Source organism: Ciconia boyciana, chromosome 1, assembly GCF_034638445.1.
Source record: "Ciconia boyciana chromosome 1, ASM3463844v1, whole genome shotgun sequence".
In the NCBI taxonomy this organism is placed as follows: Eukaryota; Metazoa; Chordata; class Aves; order Ciconiiformes; family Ciconiidae; genus Ciconia; species Ciconia boyciana.
Window position 1 is genome coordinate 84,947,817 of NC_132934.1, and position 18,147 is coordinate 84,965,963.

Here is an 18,147-nt window from a genome sequence, read left to right on the forward strand (position 1 = left end):
ATGCAGAGGCAGGCAAATTCACCCCTCCTCCCACTAGCTGCCAGACATCCCTCTGCTCAACCTCACCCAGCTTGGTGGCTGTCACGTTCCACTCAAAGGTTTTTGCTTCGTTGGCACAGAGGCAGCTGGTGAACCAGCAGTCTGGACAGGCATCCACCTTTAGTTCTGGGGTCTCTGTGAGAGTGGCGCGCACCTGAGTGTGGTGGGGTGTACAAGCACACATTGGCATAGTGTTAGTACCAGGCACTGCGCAAAGGAGCGCCATGGGTCATGAAGTGCAAGGCTGTGCTTTGTGGCCCAGATGCTGGTATCTAGGGCTCCTGAGAAGCTCGTAGCTTGCCTTTGGGCTCAAGTTTTTGCTCCAACAGAGGTGTGTAATTGAGGCAATACTCACCTGGATACAGTCCTTGAGGTAGTTGAAGACAGTGGCTTTTAGGCTGAAAGTCTCTCCTTGGATCACAGAGTATGGCACTGACAGATCTATGAAGAAAGGCTGGAAGACCCTAAGAATGGTCAGAGGAAAGAACCCAAAGCCAGTATCGGCAACACAGAAGGTGTTGGCATTCCATTCTGTGATGGTGTCAGGTACAGCAGCTTGGACAGATGCTTGCCCATCATCCCTACAGCAGGAAGAGAGAGAGGAGAACTTGCTCAGAAACAATCAGAAGTCTCCAGGGATCTCTCTGGGGAAGGCAGGTAGAAGCTGTTACCAACCCGACAGAGACCAAATCCCAAATCCAGGTCTCTGGGAAAAGTGTCCGTGGTTTTGGCTTCCTCCTGTTATCAGAGCAAGGTGCAGAATCACTATGGCCAACATGATTTTCTGCAGAAAAGCAAGTGATACCTCAGAAAACAGCATATGTAGCTCCAGGTGAAATTAGTTCTTCATTCACAGGCAATCTAACACAAACTGTAAATGCTTTGTGACACAGCACAAGAGTGGACAGGGTTGGCTTTTCAGTGAGAATCTGACACAGTGTCTGTATCTTTGAGGAACACAGCTTTAGGGAGAAAGAGTTGGATGGAGTTTAGCCTGAGGCTCAGTCTGACAGATCCAGTAGGTTTGGTCTGGATCCAGGGGGAGACAGCATGCTCAAATGGAGTTGCACTCTTTTAAATAATCTGTGAAAGTGCTAGTGGAGAGCATACTATTCTGTGAAGAGCACAGAACACAGGGAGAGCCAATAAAGCACAGATATTTGAGCTTTTATCTGTGATTTGTAAATCAGGTCCATTGAACTGGACACAAGCTTCGTTCCTCTCATACACAAACGAGAAACACAGTAGGATGGAAGCCAGCCGTCTCAGCTGCAGGCTGGCCAGAACTGGGAGAAGAGAGCCCCTTCAGTCAAGGAGATGGACATGTCTGTTCCTTACCAACAGCATTGTCTTTTCCAGGATACATCTTTTTCTCAAAGCCTGGTTGCATACAGGAAACTGGTTTCTTGATTTTAGTATTGGTTAATATTTTCATGTGCAATTTCTGGGAAAACATTGGAGAGAGTAAATCAATGATAAATAAAAGGGAACAAGGGATGTTGAAAATATCTCTTGATAGCAGGTATCATAAGGGGGCTGGTGGTAGCTGAAACATTTTAAAATGCTGCTTGTATACATACATATGCATAGACTTACAGGCTCAGACTCTGGCCAATGCAGGAGGAACGGAAGCCAGCTTCTGAGGAATACTGGGGCCAATTATTACTTCTCATAAAAGTAAATTTCAACTTCATATGCCTAACCCTAACAATGAGCCAAAGTCAAACACCATATATGCCATGAAAAACTTAAGAGAAAAAAAATTCCAAGCTTTAAATCTCTGCACAATTTTAGAATGGAAAGATCTGACTGGCGGTTCACACAAAACCGTTCTTACCACAAGTTAGTAGCAGTCCTGGCTTAGAAAACTGATGGGGAACTCGGCCACAACTTAGTATGGATTCTGCTTTTGCTTGAATGAGGCTCAGACTCTCAGGGCCTGTGCTTCACAAGGTGGAAATATTGGATGGAATGCACCCTCATGTGCATGGACTGAGAAGGAGACATCATCACACCAAAAGAACGCATTTGATCCTGTGAGCAATTCTTGCTCTGATTTAAGGGTCTGTAAGTCACTGAGAACTCTTCTACTTTCCTGAAGTGCCAAAACCCTTCATGGAGAGTATGGGTCCTCACCCTTTCTGTGGAGGCTGTACATGCCTGTGGACTTAGTCATATGTTACAGGACAGTCATCTGTTACAGGGTCACTAACAATTGAGATATAGTGGGATCTCCTTTAGCATCCAACATAATCTAGGAGTAAGCATCTAGAAGACAGCGGCAGACCACGCCTTTGGGGGGAATCAGGGTCTGTATTTGTAAGGTAGAGTTCTGCCACCCTGAGAAGCCCATGCAACTCAGACTCCATTTGGGGGTGTTTTCAGTGTGTTGTTACACTCTTCTCCTATTTTGAGGTGCTTTTACTTGCACATATTTCTTTAAATAGCTTTCTGTCAGAAGCAGCACTGCTTGGGTTTCAGTTAGCAGATATGTTGTTAATATTTTTCTGGCTATTGTGCTTGTTACTGCATTAGTTTATTTTGTCTTGGCAGTTAGCTATAAAGACAAATTGTGAAGGACTTCTTTTTATTAAAACTGCTTTGAGGAGAAGTAACAAGAGACTCAGTGAAACACAGACTAAAGGAGTTTGCAAATAAAATAATAGCCAAACAGCAATTGGTCAAAATATGGTGAGGTGCTCAGTTCTTACTGGGATATGCTTGCCACTCCCCCTTTGTAGATATGGTAGCCTAAACTAAGTTTATTCATTTTTACACTGTCTTTCTCTGATCAAGTGGTTTGCACTATGCTTACTCATAAGTTTCATTTTTCCTCATAGTCCCCAAATGAGTGTGGCTATACAGACGAACGAGGCATGGATGACTTGTAGCAATGAAAATCAGGGCAGCTGAAGTTTGCTAAGAGTAAATTCTTGTAGGCATTCAGGATGGCATACTGGCAATCACTGGCTCAGGAAAAGTTTGGTACAAGTGTAGAGACTCACCTTAAACAGATTAAAGACATCAGCATCACTTTGGTACCATGGAGCTCCCATCCGAGTCTTTTTGTGGAGAGTGGACTGCTGGGGCAGACAAGGGTATGCCTCAAAGTCTTCCAAGTGATAAGGGAACCCTCAGCCTCCAATTGTAAAGCTGTCGTCAAAGACCTTATCATACAGCTGCAATGGAAAAACAGAGGTCTTCATAAGGAACTGGCCAACAAGCATAAGTATGGGTCAAATATTTGGATTGTAGCTCTCTATTATACTTCGCAAAGCTTTGCAGTTGAGGAAGCTGGCACTGGCCCAGCTTATACTAAAGGACATGAAGCCCAAGGAGTGGATGTAGGCAAGTAGCTTTTAGTCTGCAGACTTTCACCTCTGACAGTTCAAGCCTTTTAACTCTAGGGTGCAAGATTAGGATAAAATGCATGATTCAGAGCATTTGCCTTTGAGCATAAGGCATTGGCACATCTGACTTACATATTTAATGATTACTACTTTATGTACCTGTTAATAGATTATGCAAGTGCTCTGCCCTAGAACAGCATTCCTGTAAAATGAAACACCAGATCACACCGTGCGTCCTATCTACAGGTGCAGCAAGTCTCCCTGGATTTGGTGAAGCTTCTTTGTGATAGGTTGGCCTGCTATAACTTAACTTACAACTTTGCATGAGGCATATACATGTGTATTATCTCTGATATACATTGTGGAATTATGTTAGGATTTTCAATTCTTGCAGTATTTTTGTTCTAAGTCTTAAATTCATTCCTCTGAAACACACGACTGCTTCAAGGTAAGTTCCTTCAACCCTTCTAGATTCTCAGAATGCACCTGGGTGCCAACAAAATCCTGACGACTTTTCACCAGCCACTGTGTGCACTGGGTGCTGTCCCCTAGCTACTGTTTTCTAAAGAACTGCTCAGGTGCTCAGCCTGATCTGTCATATGGTTATAATTCAGGAATGTCTGGGGCAGAGGGATAGGAGGACCCTACTGGGGCAAAATTCTATTTCAAAGGTTTAGCCTCACTGCCTGGTGGAAGATGGAAGAGCAGAGAGACAGGTGGATGTGAGGAAAGCTGCTAAGCACTCTCCCTCCAAGCGGAAAGCACCAGCATCTCTTTGAAGCTGCTCTCCCTGCCTACCCCTGCAGTGCCATGCAGCATCCACCACTGTCCAGGCAGAGGCCCACAGTGCAGGGCTGATGCATGAGGAACACGATCACCACATAACTGCTCAGAAGAGGCCAAGGAGAGGGAATGCCAGGGCAGCCACCTAACACTGCAACCATGTCCTGGAACGGACTATAGGCTTCCTCCCACTAATGCATGGAGACAGAAGGCAGGTAGACACTAGGGGGTTGGTCACCGCAGGCTGCACTCACTGTGTTTGCTGTTAGGGTATTGTTCTCCTTCAGGAGGACGCTCTTGTCAACAGCTTGGACAGAGCACAAAGACCCTGGAGCAGCCTTGAGGTCCAGACTGACTTTTGATCCCGGGACTTCCTCCTTTTGTGAGAAGTCTAGTGCCACCTGCAGAAGAAGACAGGGTCGGGGGCTTAGCGTTGGAGAGTGGGACCCTGTGATGCTGAGACAGGCCCTCCTGGAAACCCATTGGGAAGGTTACAGGGGCTGCAGTGCGTACAGCCCAGCCAGAATTCCACTACCACCACATGTCCACCACCCTCTGATCCAGAGCTACCACAGGGAGCTAAATAGGCAGCCTTCTCTTCTGTGTTAGGGAGAACATGGGGGACTGTGTGTTCTCAAGTCAGTCGTGGGGAATGGGGGGACAAAGCAGAGTTCAAGGGTGCCTGGTTTACTCCTTGGGAAAGGCTTGCCAGTCGGTGTTGGGAAGGGCAGGACTAGGAATTCAGGGAAGAATGAGGCTACCTGTTTTGTTTCCCGGCCAAAAATACTGGGCACCTGGTTTGGCATGTATCCATCTTACAGCACTTTTCTGAGAATAAAACATGACCAGGAACCACAGCAGGCCAGAGCACATCAATGATGCTATCACACTCCTTGTGTTTCTACTCACCTTGTGTCTAAAGCACTTTTCTACTTGAAACTCTTCCACATCTGCCACCACCTCTCCATCCAAGAAGACTGCATACAGTAGAAGCTTGATGTCAGGCAGGAAGTCATTGCCAATAGTCTGAGTCAATGAGAAGGAGCCCTGCAGATCTGCACAAGATAGCAGCAAGGAAGAGAGGGAAAGCATTCAACTGAATCAGCTCATTGGGGTAGGACACACAATAAGAATCAAAAGAGGGAATTTAATAATTTCTACCTGCAGATAAGAACATCCCACACAGACACTGTCACAGATTAACAATAAACCCAGGATACTGGCCACTTCTTTGGCTCAAGTTTGGCAAAAATATTCCTCTTCCCTACTGCATCTTAGATAAACAGGCAAGGTACACAAATTTTATATCTTCTCCAAAGGTACAAGCTAGCAGCAAAGTCAGAAGGTTGGATATTAGATCAATTAGACAAGGCAGGAGAAGGACAGTTGCCTAGAAGGACACTGAACTGATATGAGAGGAGATTGTGTTGGTCTAATGAAGTGGACAACCACTAAGAACTCCATTCAATAGCTCCCACCTGTGGATAAGAATAACACCTGCACAGATTGTCCCTGGAGAGCGGTCACAGTCTTCTGGGGTGTGTTATGAGGCACTTCATGCGTTTCTACTCACTGTCATGCTGGATAATTGGCACCTGCTTCTCTCCACTGAAAAGGATCTTGCCTTTTGCTATCACCTGCAGAGCAAAGAGAAGAGACATTCAAGGGCCTGAATTCTGGCAGCATGAGGAGAGTGGGAAAAGAACAAGAGAAGAACGTCTGACACATGTTGTCACAGAAGCTCCTCTGGCAGGACATGACCTGAAGAGTTGTGCAGCAGAGATGGTGATAGCATAGCTGGGAAGGGACTTGAGAGGTGTTGGTTAGGCAATGAGAAGACATGGCCGCTTGCAAAGCCAGAGGTACGTCTGAAGCCAAGTGCAGCTGCTCTTAAGCCCCAGAGAACTCTGATCTTCACATTACTAGGGTACAATACTTTTCGACTGTATGAATGAGCCCAGTTCAGTAATCAAGATACTCATAACCTCTCAGCTAGGCTGTAGTCACACTCTTGCTTTGGACTCACTTTCTTGAAAGTGGACTTAATCAAAACATGGTTACATACCTCTGGAGTGCAATAAGGCCCTGTGCAATTTCAAGCCTTTTCCTGTAAATATATAGGCCAGGGGAGGTCAGCTGCCCCAGACATTGCCTCTTCGTTCACAGACAGATTGCCCCAGACACGGATGGAAGTCTGGGACATACCTGCTGGGCAGAAACCAGGCTAGCCCTCCACTGCCACCCATATGAACATAATAGAAACTAGGGTGAATGGCAGGCTTCTATCACCCAAGCTTAGATCAAGGCACTCCTACCAAAGCAAAGAAGCTGGGGGCTAGGAGCAGGTCCAGGAACTGGAAAACAGGAGGAGGTTTGGGCAGAACAGAACTCACAAACTGACTTATACTGGCCTGGGAGTAGCTTACCCTTTCCTGTGAGTACCTATGTGCTGTGTGAAAAGGGTAAAATGCCAGTAAGCATAATCTTGCCCTGAGATTCAGCTGTCTTCTGTGCACACCAAGTAGTAGAAATCAATGTGGTCTGCTTCAGAGCTGAGTTTATTCTGGTCAAGGATATAATCCACTTGCACTTCCTGCTCTTGATCACAGGGCATCGGATCATTCCTGGCCTTGATCTCAAGGAAGCTGTTGCTCTCAGAGTACAAAGGTTTCAGCCAGTGGAAGCTATCCTCGATTCCTGTATGACTTTCAGAAGAATCTTGCTCATCATCATTTCCAAGGTTGTAGGTACCCTTCAGAGCATAAAAACATGAGTTGGCAATCAGTATCAAGTGATACAAGGGAGCTTGTACACCTGCTGAAAACACTAAGTTATTACCTGAGCTGATGGCAGACCACACACCTGTATGCTTAAAATATTATTTTGTTTAGATGTCATTTTAAAGTCTCTTATGGGACTTTCTCTTATGACGTTTTAGCAAAAATCTAAGCCTAGTAGATTTGCCCACAATCGCATTTTTCCTCCTTTATCTTTCCATGGGGACACACCCCACACCAGACTTTAACCCCAGCACAGCACCCCTGTTTTCAGTTTGTGTTTCTGGTCAGATGCCCTGAAGCACAAGAGGCACCAAAACAGCTTTTGTATGGTGAAGCTCTACTTCTCTGCAGATAACTTCAGGCTCTGTGGATGACAGCTGTGGGCCTAGGAACAAGAACTAGAGCCTGTCCCCAGGCTCCCTTGAGGACAGAAACCTACCTTCTAGATTACAGAACCTCTGATCACCAATCCTGCCCAACCAAAATTAGGGAACCTCACCCTGGATAGATTGGGGTCTTGGGGAAAAACGTCTGGAACAATAGTTCCAATCTCTGAGAAATGGATGGCAATAGGAGATGGTACTGCTTGGGCATGAATCCCACATCAGCTGCAAGAAAGCAGGTAGTGGGAAGATGGGTGTCCTGCCAGGTTGGTAAAAACAAGCTCCAGGTGTAGGATCAGAAGTTGTGAGGAGAAGAAGCCAAGTGCTTCAAGGTCTGATATTGAAAGGGAGGTCAAGAGCAGCAGCTACCTGCCAAGCTGAGCCTGGACAAGCTATGTGCTGCTGCAGAGCAAGGGCAGCCACTAGAAGTGGAGTTCAACAGAGACAGGTGTCAACTGCCAGTTCTGCTGAGCCACCTCTAACATGTCCCAGAGTGGAGAAAGGGGAGATTTCCTCCAAGGAAGTATTCAGATTAACAGATTTTTTTAGTGGAGTCTAAGGAAGGTGGGGGGGGATACAAAAGATTAGGATCATGCTCCAGCTCAGGACAGCAGAGCACCTTTGGTGACCATTTGGCTGAACTGTTGCAGCACAGCCTCCAGTTTCCCTGAGGAGATGGCACTGGAGAGTAATTAAAGGTGCTTCTACAGATACAGTCAAATGAGATCAGGAGCCAGAGGACTGTGCTCCAAAACTTCAGATTTCTTCCACTTTCTATCCCTTTCCTCAGTCTACCTTCACTTTATCCCCCTTTATCTGTGGCTTATGCTCACCTTCAGAGAAACCAGCATGCTGTTCCAGCTGGTGGTATCCAGTGAGAAGTGGACTTCCCCATTCTGATCTGTGAGGAATGACAGGTGTGTCTCCTCATCATTGACGTCCACTGTTAGGTAGACTGTTTGATTTCTGAGGGGGGACTTGTAGCTGTGGCAGAACATCTGCAGAGAAGGGGAGGAAGTTAATACCCCGCTGCACCCCACTCTGAGGCACTGCCAGTGCTTAATATTAATTGTTTTATCATTTGGCTTCCTCAGCCCTTCTAGCTTTCAGACAGGTTGGAAGGATCCAAATAAAAGTGCAATAAATACACAAAACCAACAATGTGCAGCTGTTCAGGACTAGAAATAAATAGTAGTGCAACCAAATGAGACACCTATATTGGGGGAAAAGAGGTGATTTCCTCAAATCCTGAGCTTTTCCTTGGACAGTGCTGCAGGATCCTTGATGATCAGTAACAGCCTTGTCTCCAGCAACTTAACTCTTGCTGTTCCTTGCCCTCCTTCATGCTGGGGTTAGTACTGGCCCAAGTGAAAATGTTCCTAGCCCCAGTGGGACAGCAGTCCTAGCAGCACCCAGGGGACTTGAGTCAGAAATGACTGCCAGTCAATTGATATACAAGGCTTTAGTGATTTCTCCCAAGTTGACATTAGCATTTGGACCACTGTCCAAAGGGAATGTTATTTCCCCACCAATGCCACCCCCATCCCATATGCTTTTTATCACACAGAGTAGTTTCAGGAGCTACTCCTGGGGAAGCCTCCAGAGACTGCAGCTGGCTCCAAAATTCCTGTCCAGGGAATATACTAGGTTAGGATGGGGAGAAGAAATTGCTTCTATAGGAGGCTTCACTCATAGCTGCTGGGTACCAGCAGAGCAGCACTTACTTTCCTGGAGATTGTTGCTTTCTGCCTACAGAAGCATCATTAGACCTATGTTGTATTCTCAGCAGAGAAAGGATCCATGGGTGTTACCTTCCCTGTGTACGGTAGTCCACGTTTGTAGAATGCATGGAGGTTGATAAACTCTATAGACTTCATTCTCGTTGCAACAGGAATTCCAGCCATTTCCATACTCTCTGCTCCTGGGTAGAGAGATGAGAAATCTGTTAAACTCTAGCGGTGCTCTTAGAGAAGCAGAAGACAAGAAGATGCTTCAACATTATCTACAACCTCTAAGTTTAGGAGAGAAAATACATTCTTCTAGGGTATGATTCCCTCAATCTTTCTGGGAATCTGCTTCATGACATAATGCATCATATCATATAAGTACTTTCTCTTTATTGAAAATTAAGAGAAACTAGGTGACTGTTTAGTTGTAGACAACTACACTGTAGATGCCTAAAAGTGGCCTGAAGGACCCCACCCACAGTGTGACAGTTCAAACAACGGACACATCCAGTTGCCAGTGCGCGGTTCACATTAACACTGATACTGAAAACCTTATAATCCTTATAATCAATATTGTGTCAGACTACAAGGGAGCAGAATGGGATTCCTAATAGCAAGAGTGTCCATAAGCAGCCCTGCCTGAGACTTAGGAAAAGAGAGGACAAGAGACTGTGGGTAGGTACTACCTGTCAGGATGGTGCACTACAATTAGCAAGGACTGCGAGGGTTTGTTGCAGATTTTCCATGGCTAACCAGGGCTTTGCAACTGCCTGAGGAACACCTCGGTGTCCAGGCAATCACTAAAAAGTTATCTATGTGCTAGTGGAGATGAAGGGTGGAGAGGATTGGGTAATCTGGTAATAACAGATGGAATAGGTACTACAACAGAGAGCATCATAATGCCAGAAAACTTGGGAACCCTCAAGTTACCTTTTCAAAAGCAATTCAACAGCCACAGAAAGGCCAAAACCAAAAATTTCAAAGAAAGAAAGGATCAGAAGTTGGCTGCAAGGAAGGAAGCACTTCACATATCATCCACTACCTGTTCCATCTTCCACCATTTCTCCTATCACAATTAGGTAGCTGTCAGTTTCATTTAATTCCAGAGTCTCTGTCTTCACTGTAAAAGTAGTGCAGCCGTTCTTGTTTGTCTGGAGAAAGGGAGATATGAACAGAGAGAAAGAGCATGGTGTGGAGGAAAAGGAGCTGTTTCATAGATGCTGGGCAATCCTAAAGAAGTATTTCCAAATACTTGTGGAACAGATGGAAGCTCAAAAACCTATAACTGCAGAAATCCATCATGGTTACCTTAGCCAGGGAAGAAAATCAACATGCTTGGATTAAACAGTCGCCAAAAGAAGTGGCAGAAAAAAGTGCTTCAGGCAAATCACATAAGGGTTAATTATGTCACAGACAAACTCAGGAGACTGGATTAAGCCCAGATCCTGCAGCTGAAAGAGCATGGGTGTCTTTGCCTGAGCTAAAGATAACCTCCTCCTTGAAACTATATGGCCCTGAAGAATAAAGCGAGACACTGTGGCTTTCCAGTCACAACCATCTCTGTGGCGTGGCCATGTTAAACAAGGGCATCCAGCCAGTTACAGATTGCAAGAGCTTTGCCAAGCATTAAGGCAGAGTCTGCCAGAGAGGGGAAGTGGACAAAGTGTTTCTAGTCGTGCCTGTGAAGTTCTCCAGAGAACCTTGCAGAGCCTCTTACAGGCTATGTGAGAGGGAGCTGGCATTCAGCTGGTGTTTTGCACAGCTAAGACTGTACAGCTTTCCAGATGGAGATATTTTGCTACTGGGTGCATTTTAAAAGATGCAGACATCCAGCTGGATTTTTATATTCTGGCTTGTTGCTGGCTATTCTGACATTTAGAAATATTTTCTTGTGACTTTCAGGCTGAAAGAGCTGCATCTGAAAGCCATGGGAAAAACCAAGTGTGGAGCTTCTGATGCTCTGATAGCCTGTTTATTGGTGGGAGCGGTGACAGGGCTGAACAGACCAGTGGTCTGATTCCATATAATAGGATATAGACCCTTGGGAAAGGCCCCAGCCATCATTACTTACACAGAGCTTACACCTTCTCCTGAAACAGAGTCAGATATGGGCAGCTAGAGCAGTAATTCAAGCAATAGAGTCACAGGAAGAGGAATGAAGGGTCTGATCAGGTCTAGCAAGTGGGAAGACACTGGACTAAACTGGTTGGTGCACATCAGAGGTGCATTGAGGCAGGTTACGAGGACAGACACACATTTCCAGCAGGTTATACTTTGCATTCTCCCATTTTTTCACCTACCTAGCTGTTTTGCTTCCTCATCTCAGCAGAACTTGATAAATCGCCTTCGAAGAACTGAGATAATGTTCTGAAAGTAATATCTATTTTCCCTTGAACAGGCTTCCCATAGGTGTACCTGTGTCAAAGGGGAGAAACGTTCACCTGAAGACTGGCTGCTTCAGCAGAAATATTGATCCAGGCCACCCCCCACCCTCATCGGGAGGAAGTGGAGCCTGGGAGAGCTTTTTACCTTGTTTGCTCAGGAACTTCAGCTCATCCCTTAAAATCAGTTTGCATTCCTCTCACCCACTATATCCAGCATCCTCAGTGTCCTTCAGCCTCACAGTAAATGACCAGGTGCAAGAAGGAGCCTGTTCCAGAGAGTGATCTGGCTCCTCCAACCACAGAGTAATGCAAGAACATGATACTGGAACGCCACTTCTTGGCTATGGGCAATCTAGAGGTGATTGTGGAGCCGAAAGCCAGAGATCACAATGGTGTCATGTACTCACTTGCCATAGACCTTCAGCTGAAATTCCTCATCCACCGTAGTGATAAATGGAGGGTGCTCAATCTTTATTTCAAATTTTTTCAGCACTGCATGGAAGTGAGGAACATATGAATGGAGGTAAAAAAGCAATACTGAGTATGGGCACTGTGTAAGTTCTGTTACAGCTGCAATCCAGATGGGGGGAAAGACAGTAATGTCCCCAGTTATTCACCACTATGCTGCAATAGGTGTTACTCCCTTCAGCCACACCACCCTCTATTTGCTACTACAATTTCACATGGAACTGCTTTCTACTCCAGCTCAGTCAAGCATAAACATTTTAAACGGCTTTTTAAAGGGTTTTGTCTTTACCTACATCACTGCAACTGAATGGGTCTAAGGCATGATGCCACTTCCTATCATGGCAGCTGACTGGAGTGGACAGTAAACTTAGCTTAGAAGAGGGTGACAATGAGTAGCAGAAAGCGCTCATCACAGGGCCCAGCCGCAGCTAGAACAAGGTGTCGGACCACAGCCTCTCCCTTCTACCTATGCAGCTGCAGAACCTCCAGCCCAACATGAGATGTGCGCACAGACCCATCTGTCCCTGTCCCCAGTCTGCTGTTCTCCCAGGGCAAAAGGTCTGATGAACATGGCCACATCGTCCTGCTCTTTTCTCCAGCTACCCACACTGCTTTTCCGTCACCTCTGTTGTCCAAGTCTCACCATATTCATCAACACTGAAGGTTTTTTGAGCCATGCCTTGTTGCACTGAGATGGTATACTTCCCAAGGGGTGCTTCAGAGGCCAGGGGGAAGGACAAATCCACAATGCCATGTCTTGACTTTACATTCAGCCACTCAGCAATACGGTTATATTCAGGATCCTATTTGGGAAAGGACATGCAGAGCCACCAAGTCACACTGGGAGCATGGGTACCTGGCAGGTCCAGCCATACTCAGGCACAAGAAGACACTGTGAGGGCTTACCCTTGCCCCAGTAGAGAGGATGCCAGATCACCAGGAGAGATTCCTTCTTCTCCCTCCAGTATCCTTTTACTGAACTTTTGAATTGCAAAGGCTGCCAAGAACAGTAAAGCTACAGGGAAGTGGTAAGACCATAACACCATGGGAAGGAGAAGCAGCTGTGCTGCATCTACTGAGCACTTAGCCTTGTGCTTTGTGCTCTATGCAGACAAGGTGTTGGGCAAAGGTTCGTCACTGCCCTGCCTCTAGCTCAGCTATGTGCATCACAGAGGTGCTGGTTTGAATGAAGAACCCAGGCTGACCAGGTAGAAAAGACTTCAGCTGAACCTGAACCATAACCATAACCTTATGTGGTTACATTTGTGGCACAACTCTGTCCAGGAGTGAAAGGGCACAGTAGAAGAGACAAACATCTCCCTTTGGTCAGTTCTTTATCCCTTACCTGCAGCCATATCTGGGAATAATGTAAAAACAAGAGAAACACAAGCTCAGTTTTGTACAGAGCAAAACAGCATCCATGTGAACCAGTATTAATAACACCGCCTGACGTGGGCCTCTGACCAGAAAGTTCTGCCCCGTCCAGACCCCACACTAGGCCTCCTCCTCCCTCTGTGCTAGCCTACACTGCAGTCTTTCTCCAAGGGACCAGTGGATGAGTGGTTTCCCTTCAAAGATCATTTATTCTTACAGTTTAACAGGCATGAAGGGAGATGTCTCTTTCATGAGCCTCTCAATGTGTCTCATGCTGAGGCTCCTACTTCTAGAAAAGCACAAGGTGAAACTCACCTCATTTTTAATGACCTTAAGGTCCTAATTGAGGTTCACAATTCGAAATTTCACTGGAGATATAAAGAAAAGCATAATAAAGCATTCTGGCTGCAACATGTCCTTGCACAAATGTGCTTCTCTTCTGTGCTCCAGTATTCATCTCTCTCTGTTTACCTCAGAGGTAGTCAGGTCTTTCCCCAAACAGCCATCCCCAGCATCTCCCACCCCAGAGGACTTTGGGAGGTTTATATGCAGCTGTGGGCTGTAGAAACTCACTGCCTTTACCTGGAAAGATTACAATGATGTGTTAAACAGTGGGGTTGGTCTGTCTGCAGTCTGTTCATATTGTGAAGACTGTGGAGTAACTCTGTATTTCTACACTTGGAACTGTCACTCTAGGCTTTACTCAAATATAATCAACAGTCTTCAAAAAACAAGAGATTGTCCAGTGTCCTGGAGAGTTCTGTCTTTCCTTTTAGGTCTCACTAGAGATACTTCACCAAAACAACACCCAGGGGCAGCAGGCTGGGCATTTGGTGCAACACATCTTGGAGGGGAACATCCTGACTCATACTGTTCCTGGAAACATCTGATAATAGAGATCTGCTTTCTTCCATCTCCAACAAGTTTAGCTTGCTAAAATTGGTGAAATCTTCCCCCAAGATGTGGCTGCTACCTTGACCCTTCCCTCCCCATTTCCATATGCCACCTTCTTGCCTTACCTGTTTCTCCAAGTTTGTATAAGCCCTTGTCTGTCTCTACCAGAATTACATTCTTCTGGGGCTTGACCAGAACCTTCTTGCGACCCTCAAAGAGCACATTGTCCCCACTGTGGATCAGGACATGCAGAAAAACCACCTTCTCTGGCTGTCAGGTTGAAAAAAACGAACTGCCTGAGACTACAAGTAGGAGAAACAGAGGCACCTGTTCTACCAAAATCTCCAACTTCCCTCTCCTCCCTTCCCCTCCTTTGATTTAGCTCTCTCCTTTTCCCTAGCCAGTCTTCTCTGTGCTGCACAGCTTCCTCATTCTCTTTTCTCTGCCTTTCTCCTTGTCATGTTTGCCTCTTTCCACATTTCTTTCTCCCCTTTACTTTCCCACCCTGCATCTCCAACATTAATATGGCTCAGACACAGGAGAGGCTGAAGCCCTCTAGTTTGTAAGAGGAGAGACAGCCAAGAGAGGTGTCTTACATGTGACGTGGAATCATCTCTTTTCCTGGGAATGAACTCTGGCACCTAGGTTGATTGATACAAGGAAATGGAAAACAAATTCGTCAGAGACTTTGCATCTTATCCCAGATGTGAGACATCATCTCACTGTTAAAAAGTCCCCGAACTTCAGAGTCCAAATTCCACTGTAAGATTCTGTCTCTAACCCGCTTGTCATTACAGGGAGAAGAAGCAGTCACTGCCTTCTCTTGTTCATGAACCTAAAAGTGAACCAACTGACATGTCATTCTCCCACTTCACATAAATGTGAGATTTTTGTGAAACCAAGAAAAACATAGGGAAGTCAGATCTGGAGCTGACCAAGACAGTAACAGGAGATGAGATACTGATCAGGCAAAAACAGGACATCTCAGTATCAGAAAGACTGAGCTCACCAGGAGAAAGGTTCTTTTTGCTAATGGCAGACTTCCTTGGCTTTCCAGAGCCAGGACTCGCTCTCTCCTAAGGGCTGACACCAAACACTTAGTTAATCATTGTCTTGTCGATGCAAGAACCAGAAGTGACTACCGCCCCTCCCTGAGTTCTGCTGAATCTGCAGAACAATCAGGGCATATGCACAGTGACTTAGTACAGTGCTGAGGAAGACGGGCAGTTTGTAGAGCCTCAGCACCAGGCACATCTCCACAGCTCTCCAGAAACGTAACTGAAGGTCCTGCAGTCGTGCCTCAGCCTCAGTGTGTCTAGTTAGGCTAACGAGCAGCAAAGCTGCAATGACAGGAACTCAAACCACCCAAGAAATATCCAGACTGCCTAGGTGAAATTCAGTTCATTGTGGATTCAGCGCCACCACCACCGATCACAGCTAAATTAAAGCAAGCTCAGTGTCGATGCAGGCTGCAACTACACCTTGCAGTATAGATGCAGCTTTAGAGCAGAACAGTCCTCTTGGAGCTGGAGTGACAGGCTTCTGAGGAAGTGAGGATGAAAAGAATGTATTCCCTATGCATTGACTTGCACTGTGATATCCAAGCATTTTTAGGGACTAAACACTGAGTAAAATGAAAGTCAATGTTTTCCAACAGGCTTTAAGTAGGATGAAATGGGCTGATACAGATCAAAAGAACGGGTTTTTACCTACACAGGAAAGATTCCCTACTTTGCTAGGCTCCAGGACACTGCTGTATTTTGCCTGGCACTGGTAGGGAAATACAGTTAACCTGCTTGCAACTTATGGCAAGGCAAAGGACAGTGTGCCCAGAGAAGTGCTGGCCTCCTGTCTGAAGTGAAAGTGAGAGCATCCACTGCCAAACCAGCAGCCAGAGCTACACTCACCTGGAAGGTGACACACTGAAAAGTGCCTGGCTTCTCCACATCCTGTTCCACCAGTGTGTGATTCTGGGTTGTCACCTCCAAGGTGACAGCCAGGTGGACAGCCTCAGTCAGGGAGCAGAGGTGAATGCAGAGCTTCTCCTCTTGGGAATGGTGAATGACAGCAGGGAGCACCACCATATTGTGACTAGAAGAGAGCAGGAGATGTTCAAAGACAATTCAGAGGCTGAGGTGGACAGGCCAGAATCCATCTCTGCTGCTTTCATGAAGAGGTAGAGCAGGGGTCAGAAATGTCTGGAGGCCTGCAGTGAAGGAACTATAGTGCAGCTCCCTTTCTATACCAGAAAGAAGCAACATGTCCAGTGTGGAACCAGAGGGCTCCTGGTATCTGTCTGTCACCATCTTGCCACCAGTCAGGACACAGCTGCCCAGTGCACAATACTCCAATTGCAAGTACCCAGAGCAAGGCTGTGTGAGGAATGAAGCCCGAGACTCAGTGGCTGAGGCATAAGGCTTCAGTCCTCACACCAAATTTCACCCCCACCAGCACAGGATGAACAGAGGCAAAACCTGTGGCTTCTGTAGCTTTGTAGTGTGTGCAGTGCAGTGCAGTGCCTGCACAAGCAAACACTAGGGGCTTTACCTGCAGTGGTGCTCGACACCCAGCAGTCCAACAGGACTCAGTAGGAGCTGCTTCTGCTCAGCCTCCCTGAGAACAAGGGCCCCACCATTCAGGTCTGTGATGCTAAACAGTGCAGCACCTCAGCACCACCCTTCAATGACAGTCCCTTCCACCAAGCACCCCGAAATCAAAAGGAGATATTCTCACGGTTCCAGGCTTGCTGCAGCTGTGACTGGGAATAGGGTCAGGGCTAAGAGGAGCACTGGTGCTCCCATTGCTTGGGCTGGGACAGACAGCTGACAAGATCCACACAGGAGGAGAGAACTGCCTGTAGTGATGGGCTGGAGCAATCCTAAATACCCCCGTCAGACGCTCCTAAGTCCAAAGAGTTGGGGAGTTGATATATGGAGATAGCATCTCTTCCAGGCTAATGCATTAGCTAATATTTACTTGCTTCCACCAACCACACAGTAAAGTACACACAGCACAGTTCTCCCCCCACATCTACACTCAGATGGTATTCCAGGCCATGGGGTGCCAGAGCACTGGGGGGCAGATATGGGGTGGGTCCACAGGGGTGGGGTGGGTCCTCTAACCCAGGCTGATGGGGACTTAAGAGAAACACTCATCTCAGCTGTGGCTGGTCTGGAATGTGGCTGTAACACACGATGAGAGCCAAAGCTGCACACCAGCTACTGTCCTCAGCTTGTAAAAGGCATCCTTAGTATTCTCTCTGTGCATGATTAGTGGTCTTCCTCTCATCCAGTATTTAATCAGAGCTTGCAGTAAAAACCTTTCAATTCACCTCCACTCCCTGCATCACTACCTCTGTCCACCCATCCATCCCAGCTATGTCGATCCTCCTGGGTACAGAGTCTTCTCCAGGGCTGCTCCTGCCACCCACTGCCAACTCCCCTCATAGCTTCACTGTAAGGCCTTTCCAAATAAAGCAAGACATTTTAAGTACCCACATATTTTAGCAAATCTCTACTTTACATCCCCCCGAGCCAGATGTCCAGTTTTCTGCCAGCTTCCTCCAGCCATGAGGTAGTTCTACACTGACACCACCACCCATCTCCTCCAGACTCTTGTCAGGCACTGCAACCTTGTATTTCCCTTTCATGAGTGGCAGCAGTGAAGTGAACAGGGCTTTGACGTATTTGCCCTCTCATTATAACCTCATTTGAAGGTGGATGTCCTCATCCCGCCCTGGCCCCAGCTGTGTTTTTGCAGGGCATAACCAAGGGTACACAATACAGAGTGAATTTGCCATCCACCCACTCTTTGCTCCCAGCTGAAGCAATCCCCTGTATTTACTTTGGCACAGTCCCCTTATGTGTGCTTAGCATCCACTCTCTTAGTGCACAGTCCGATGTAACCAGAACACACTAGCCTTTAACCTAGCACTGACATTCAGATAATCTTCAGGTTTAAAGCAC

At 46.5% G+C, this 18,147-nt stretch overlaps 1 protein-coding gene across 1 annotated transcript in view; it reads right to left on the bottom strand.

Moving 5' to 3' along the window:
* LOC140646176 (alpha-2-macroglobulin-like protein 1) overlaps window positions 1–16,983 on the bottom strand; it is a 28,806-nt gene extending 11,823 nt beyond the window's left edge. The window contains 21 exon segments of the mRNA XM_072849745.1: window positions 67–193; window positions 395–620; window positions 715–823; window positions 1,378–1,483; window positions 3,045–3,218; window positions 4,427–4,573; window positions 5,082–5,227; window positions 5,746–5,809; window positions 6,691–6,924; window positions 8,169–8,333; window positions 9,147–9,256; window positions 10,105–10,213; window positions 11,363–11,477; window positions 11,854–11,938; window positions 12,558–12,717; window positions 13,260–13,271; window positions 13,604–13,656; window positions 14,308–14,452; window positions 14,779–14,823; window positions 16,090–16,273; window positions 16,916–16,983. Of these exon segments, the coding sequence (XP_072705846.1) occupies window positions 67–193; window positions 395–620; window positions 715–823; window positions 1,378–1,483; window positions 3,045–3,218; window positions 4,427–4,573; window positions 5,082–5,227; window positions 5,746–5,809; window positions 6,691–6,924; window positions 8,169–8,333; window positions 9,147–9,256; window positions 10,105–10,213; window positions 11,363–11,477; window positions 11,854–11,938; window positions 12,558–12,717; window positions 13,260–13,271; window positions 13,604–13,656; window positions 14,308–14,452; window positions 14,779–14,823; window positions 16,090–16,273; window positions 16,916–16,983 (2,584 nt within the window).
* Window positions 16,984–18,147: the final 1,164 nt, after the last annotated feature.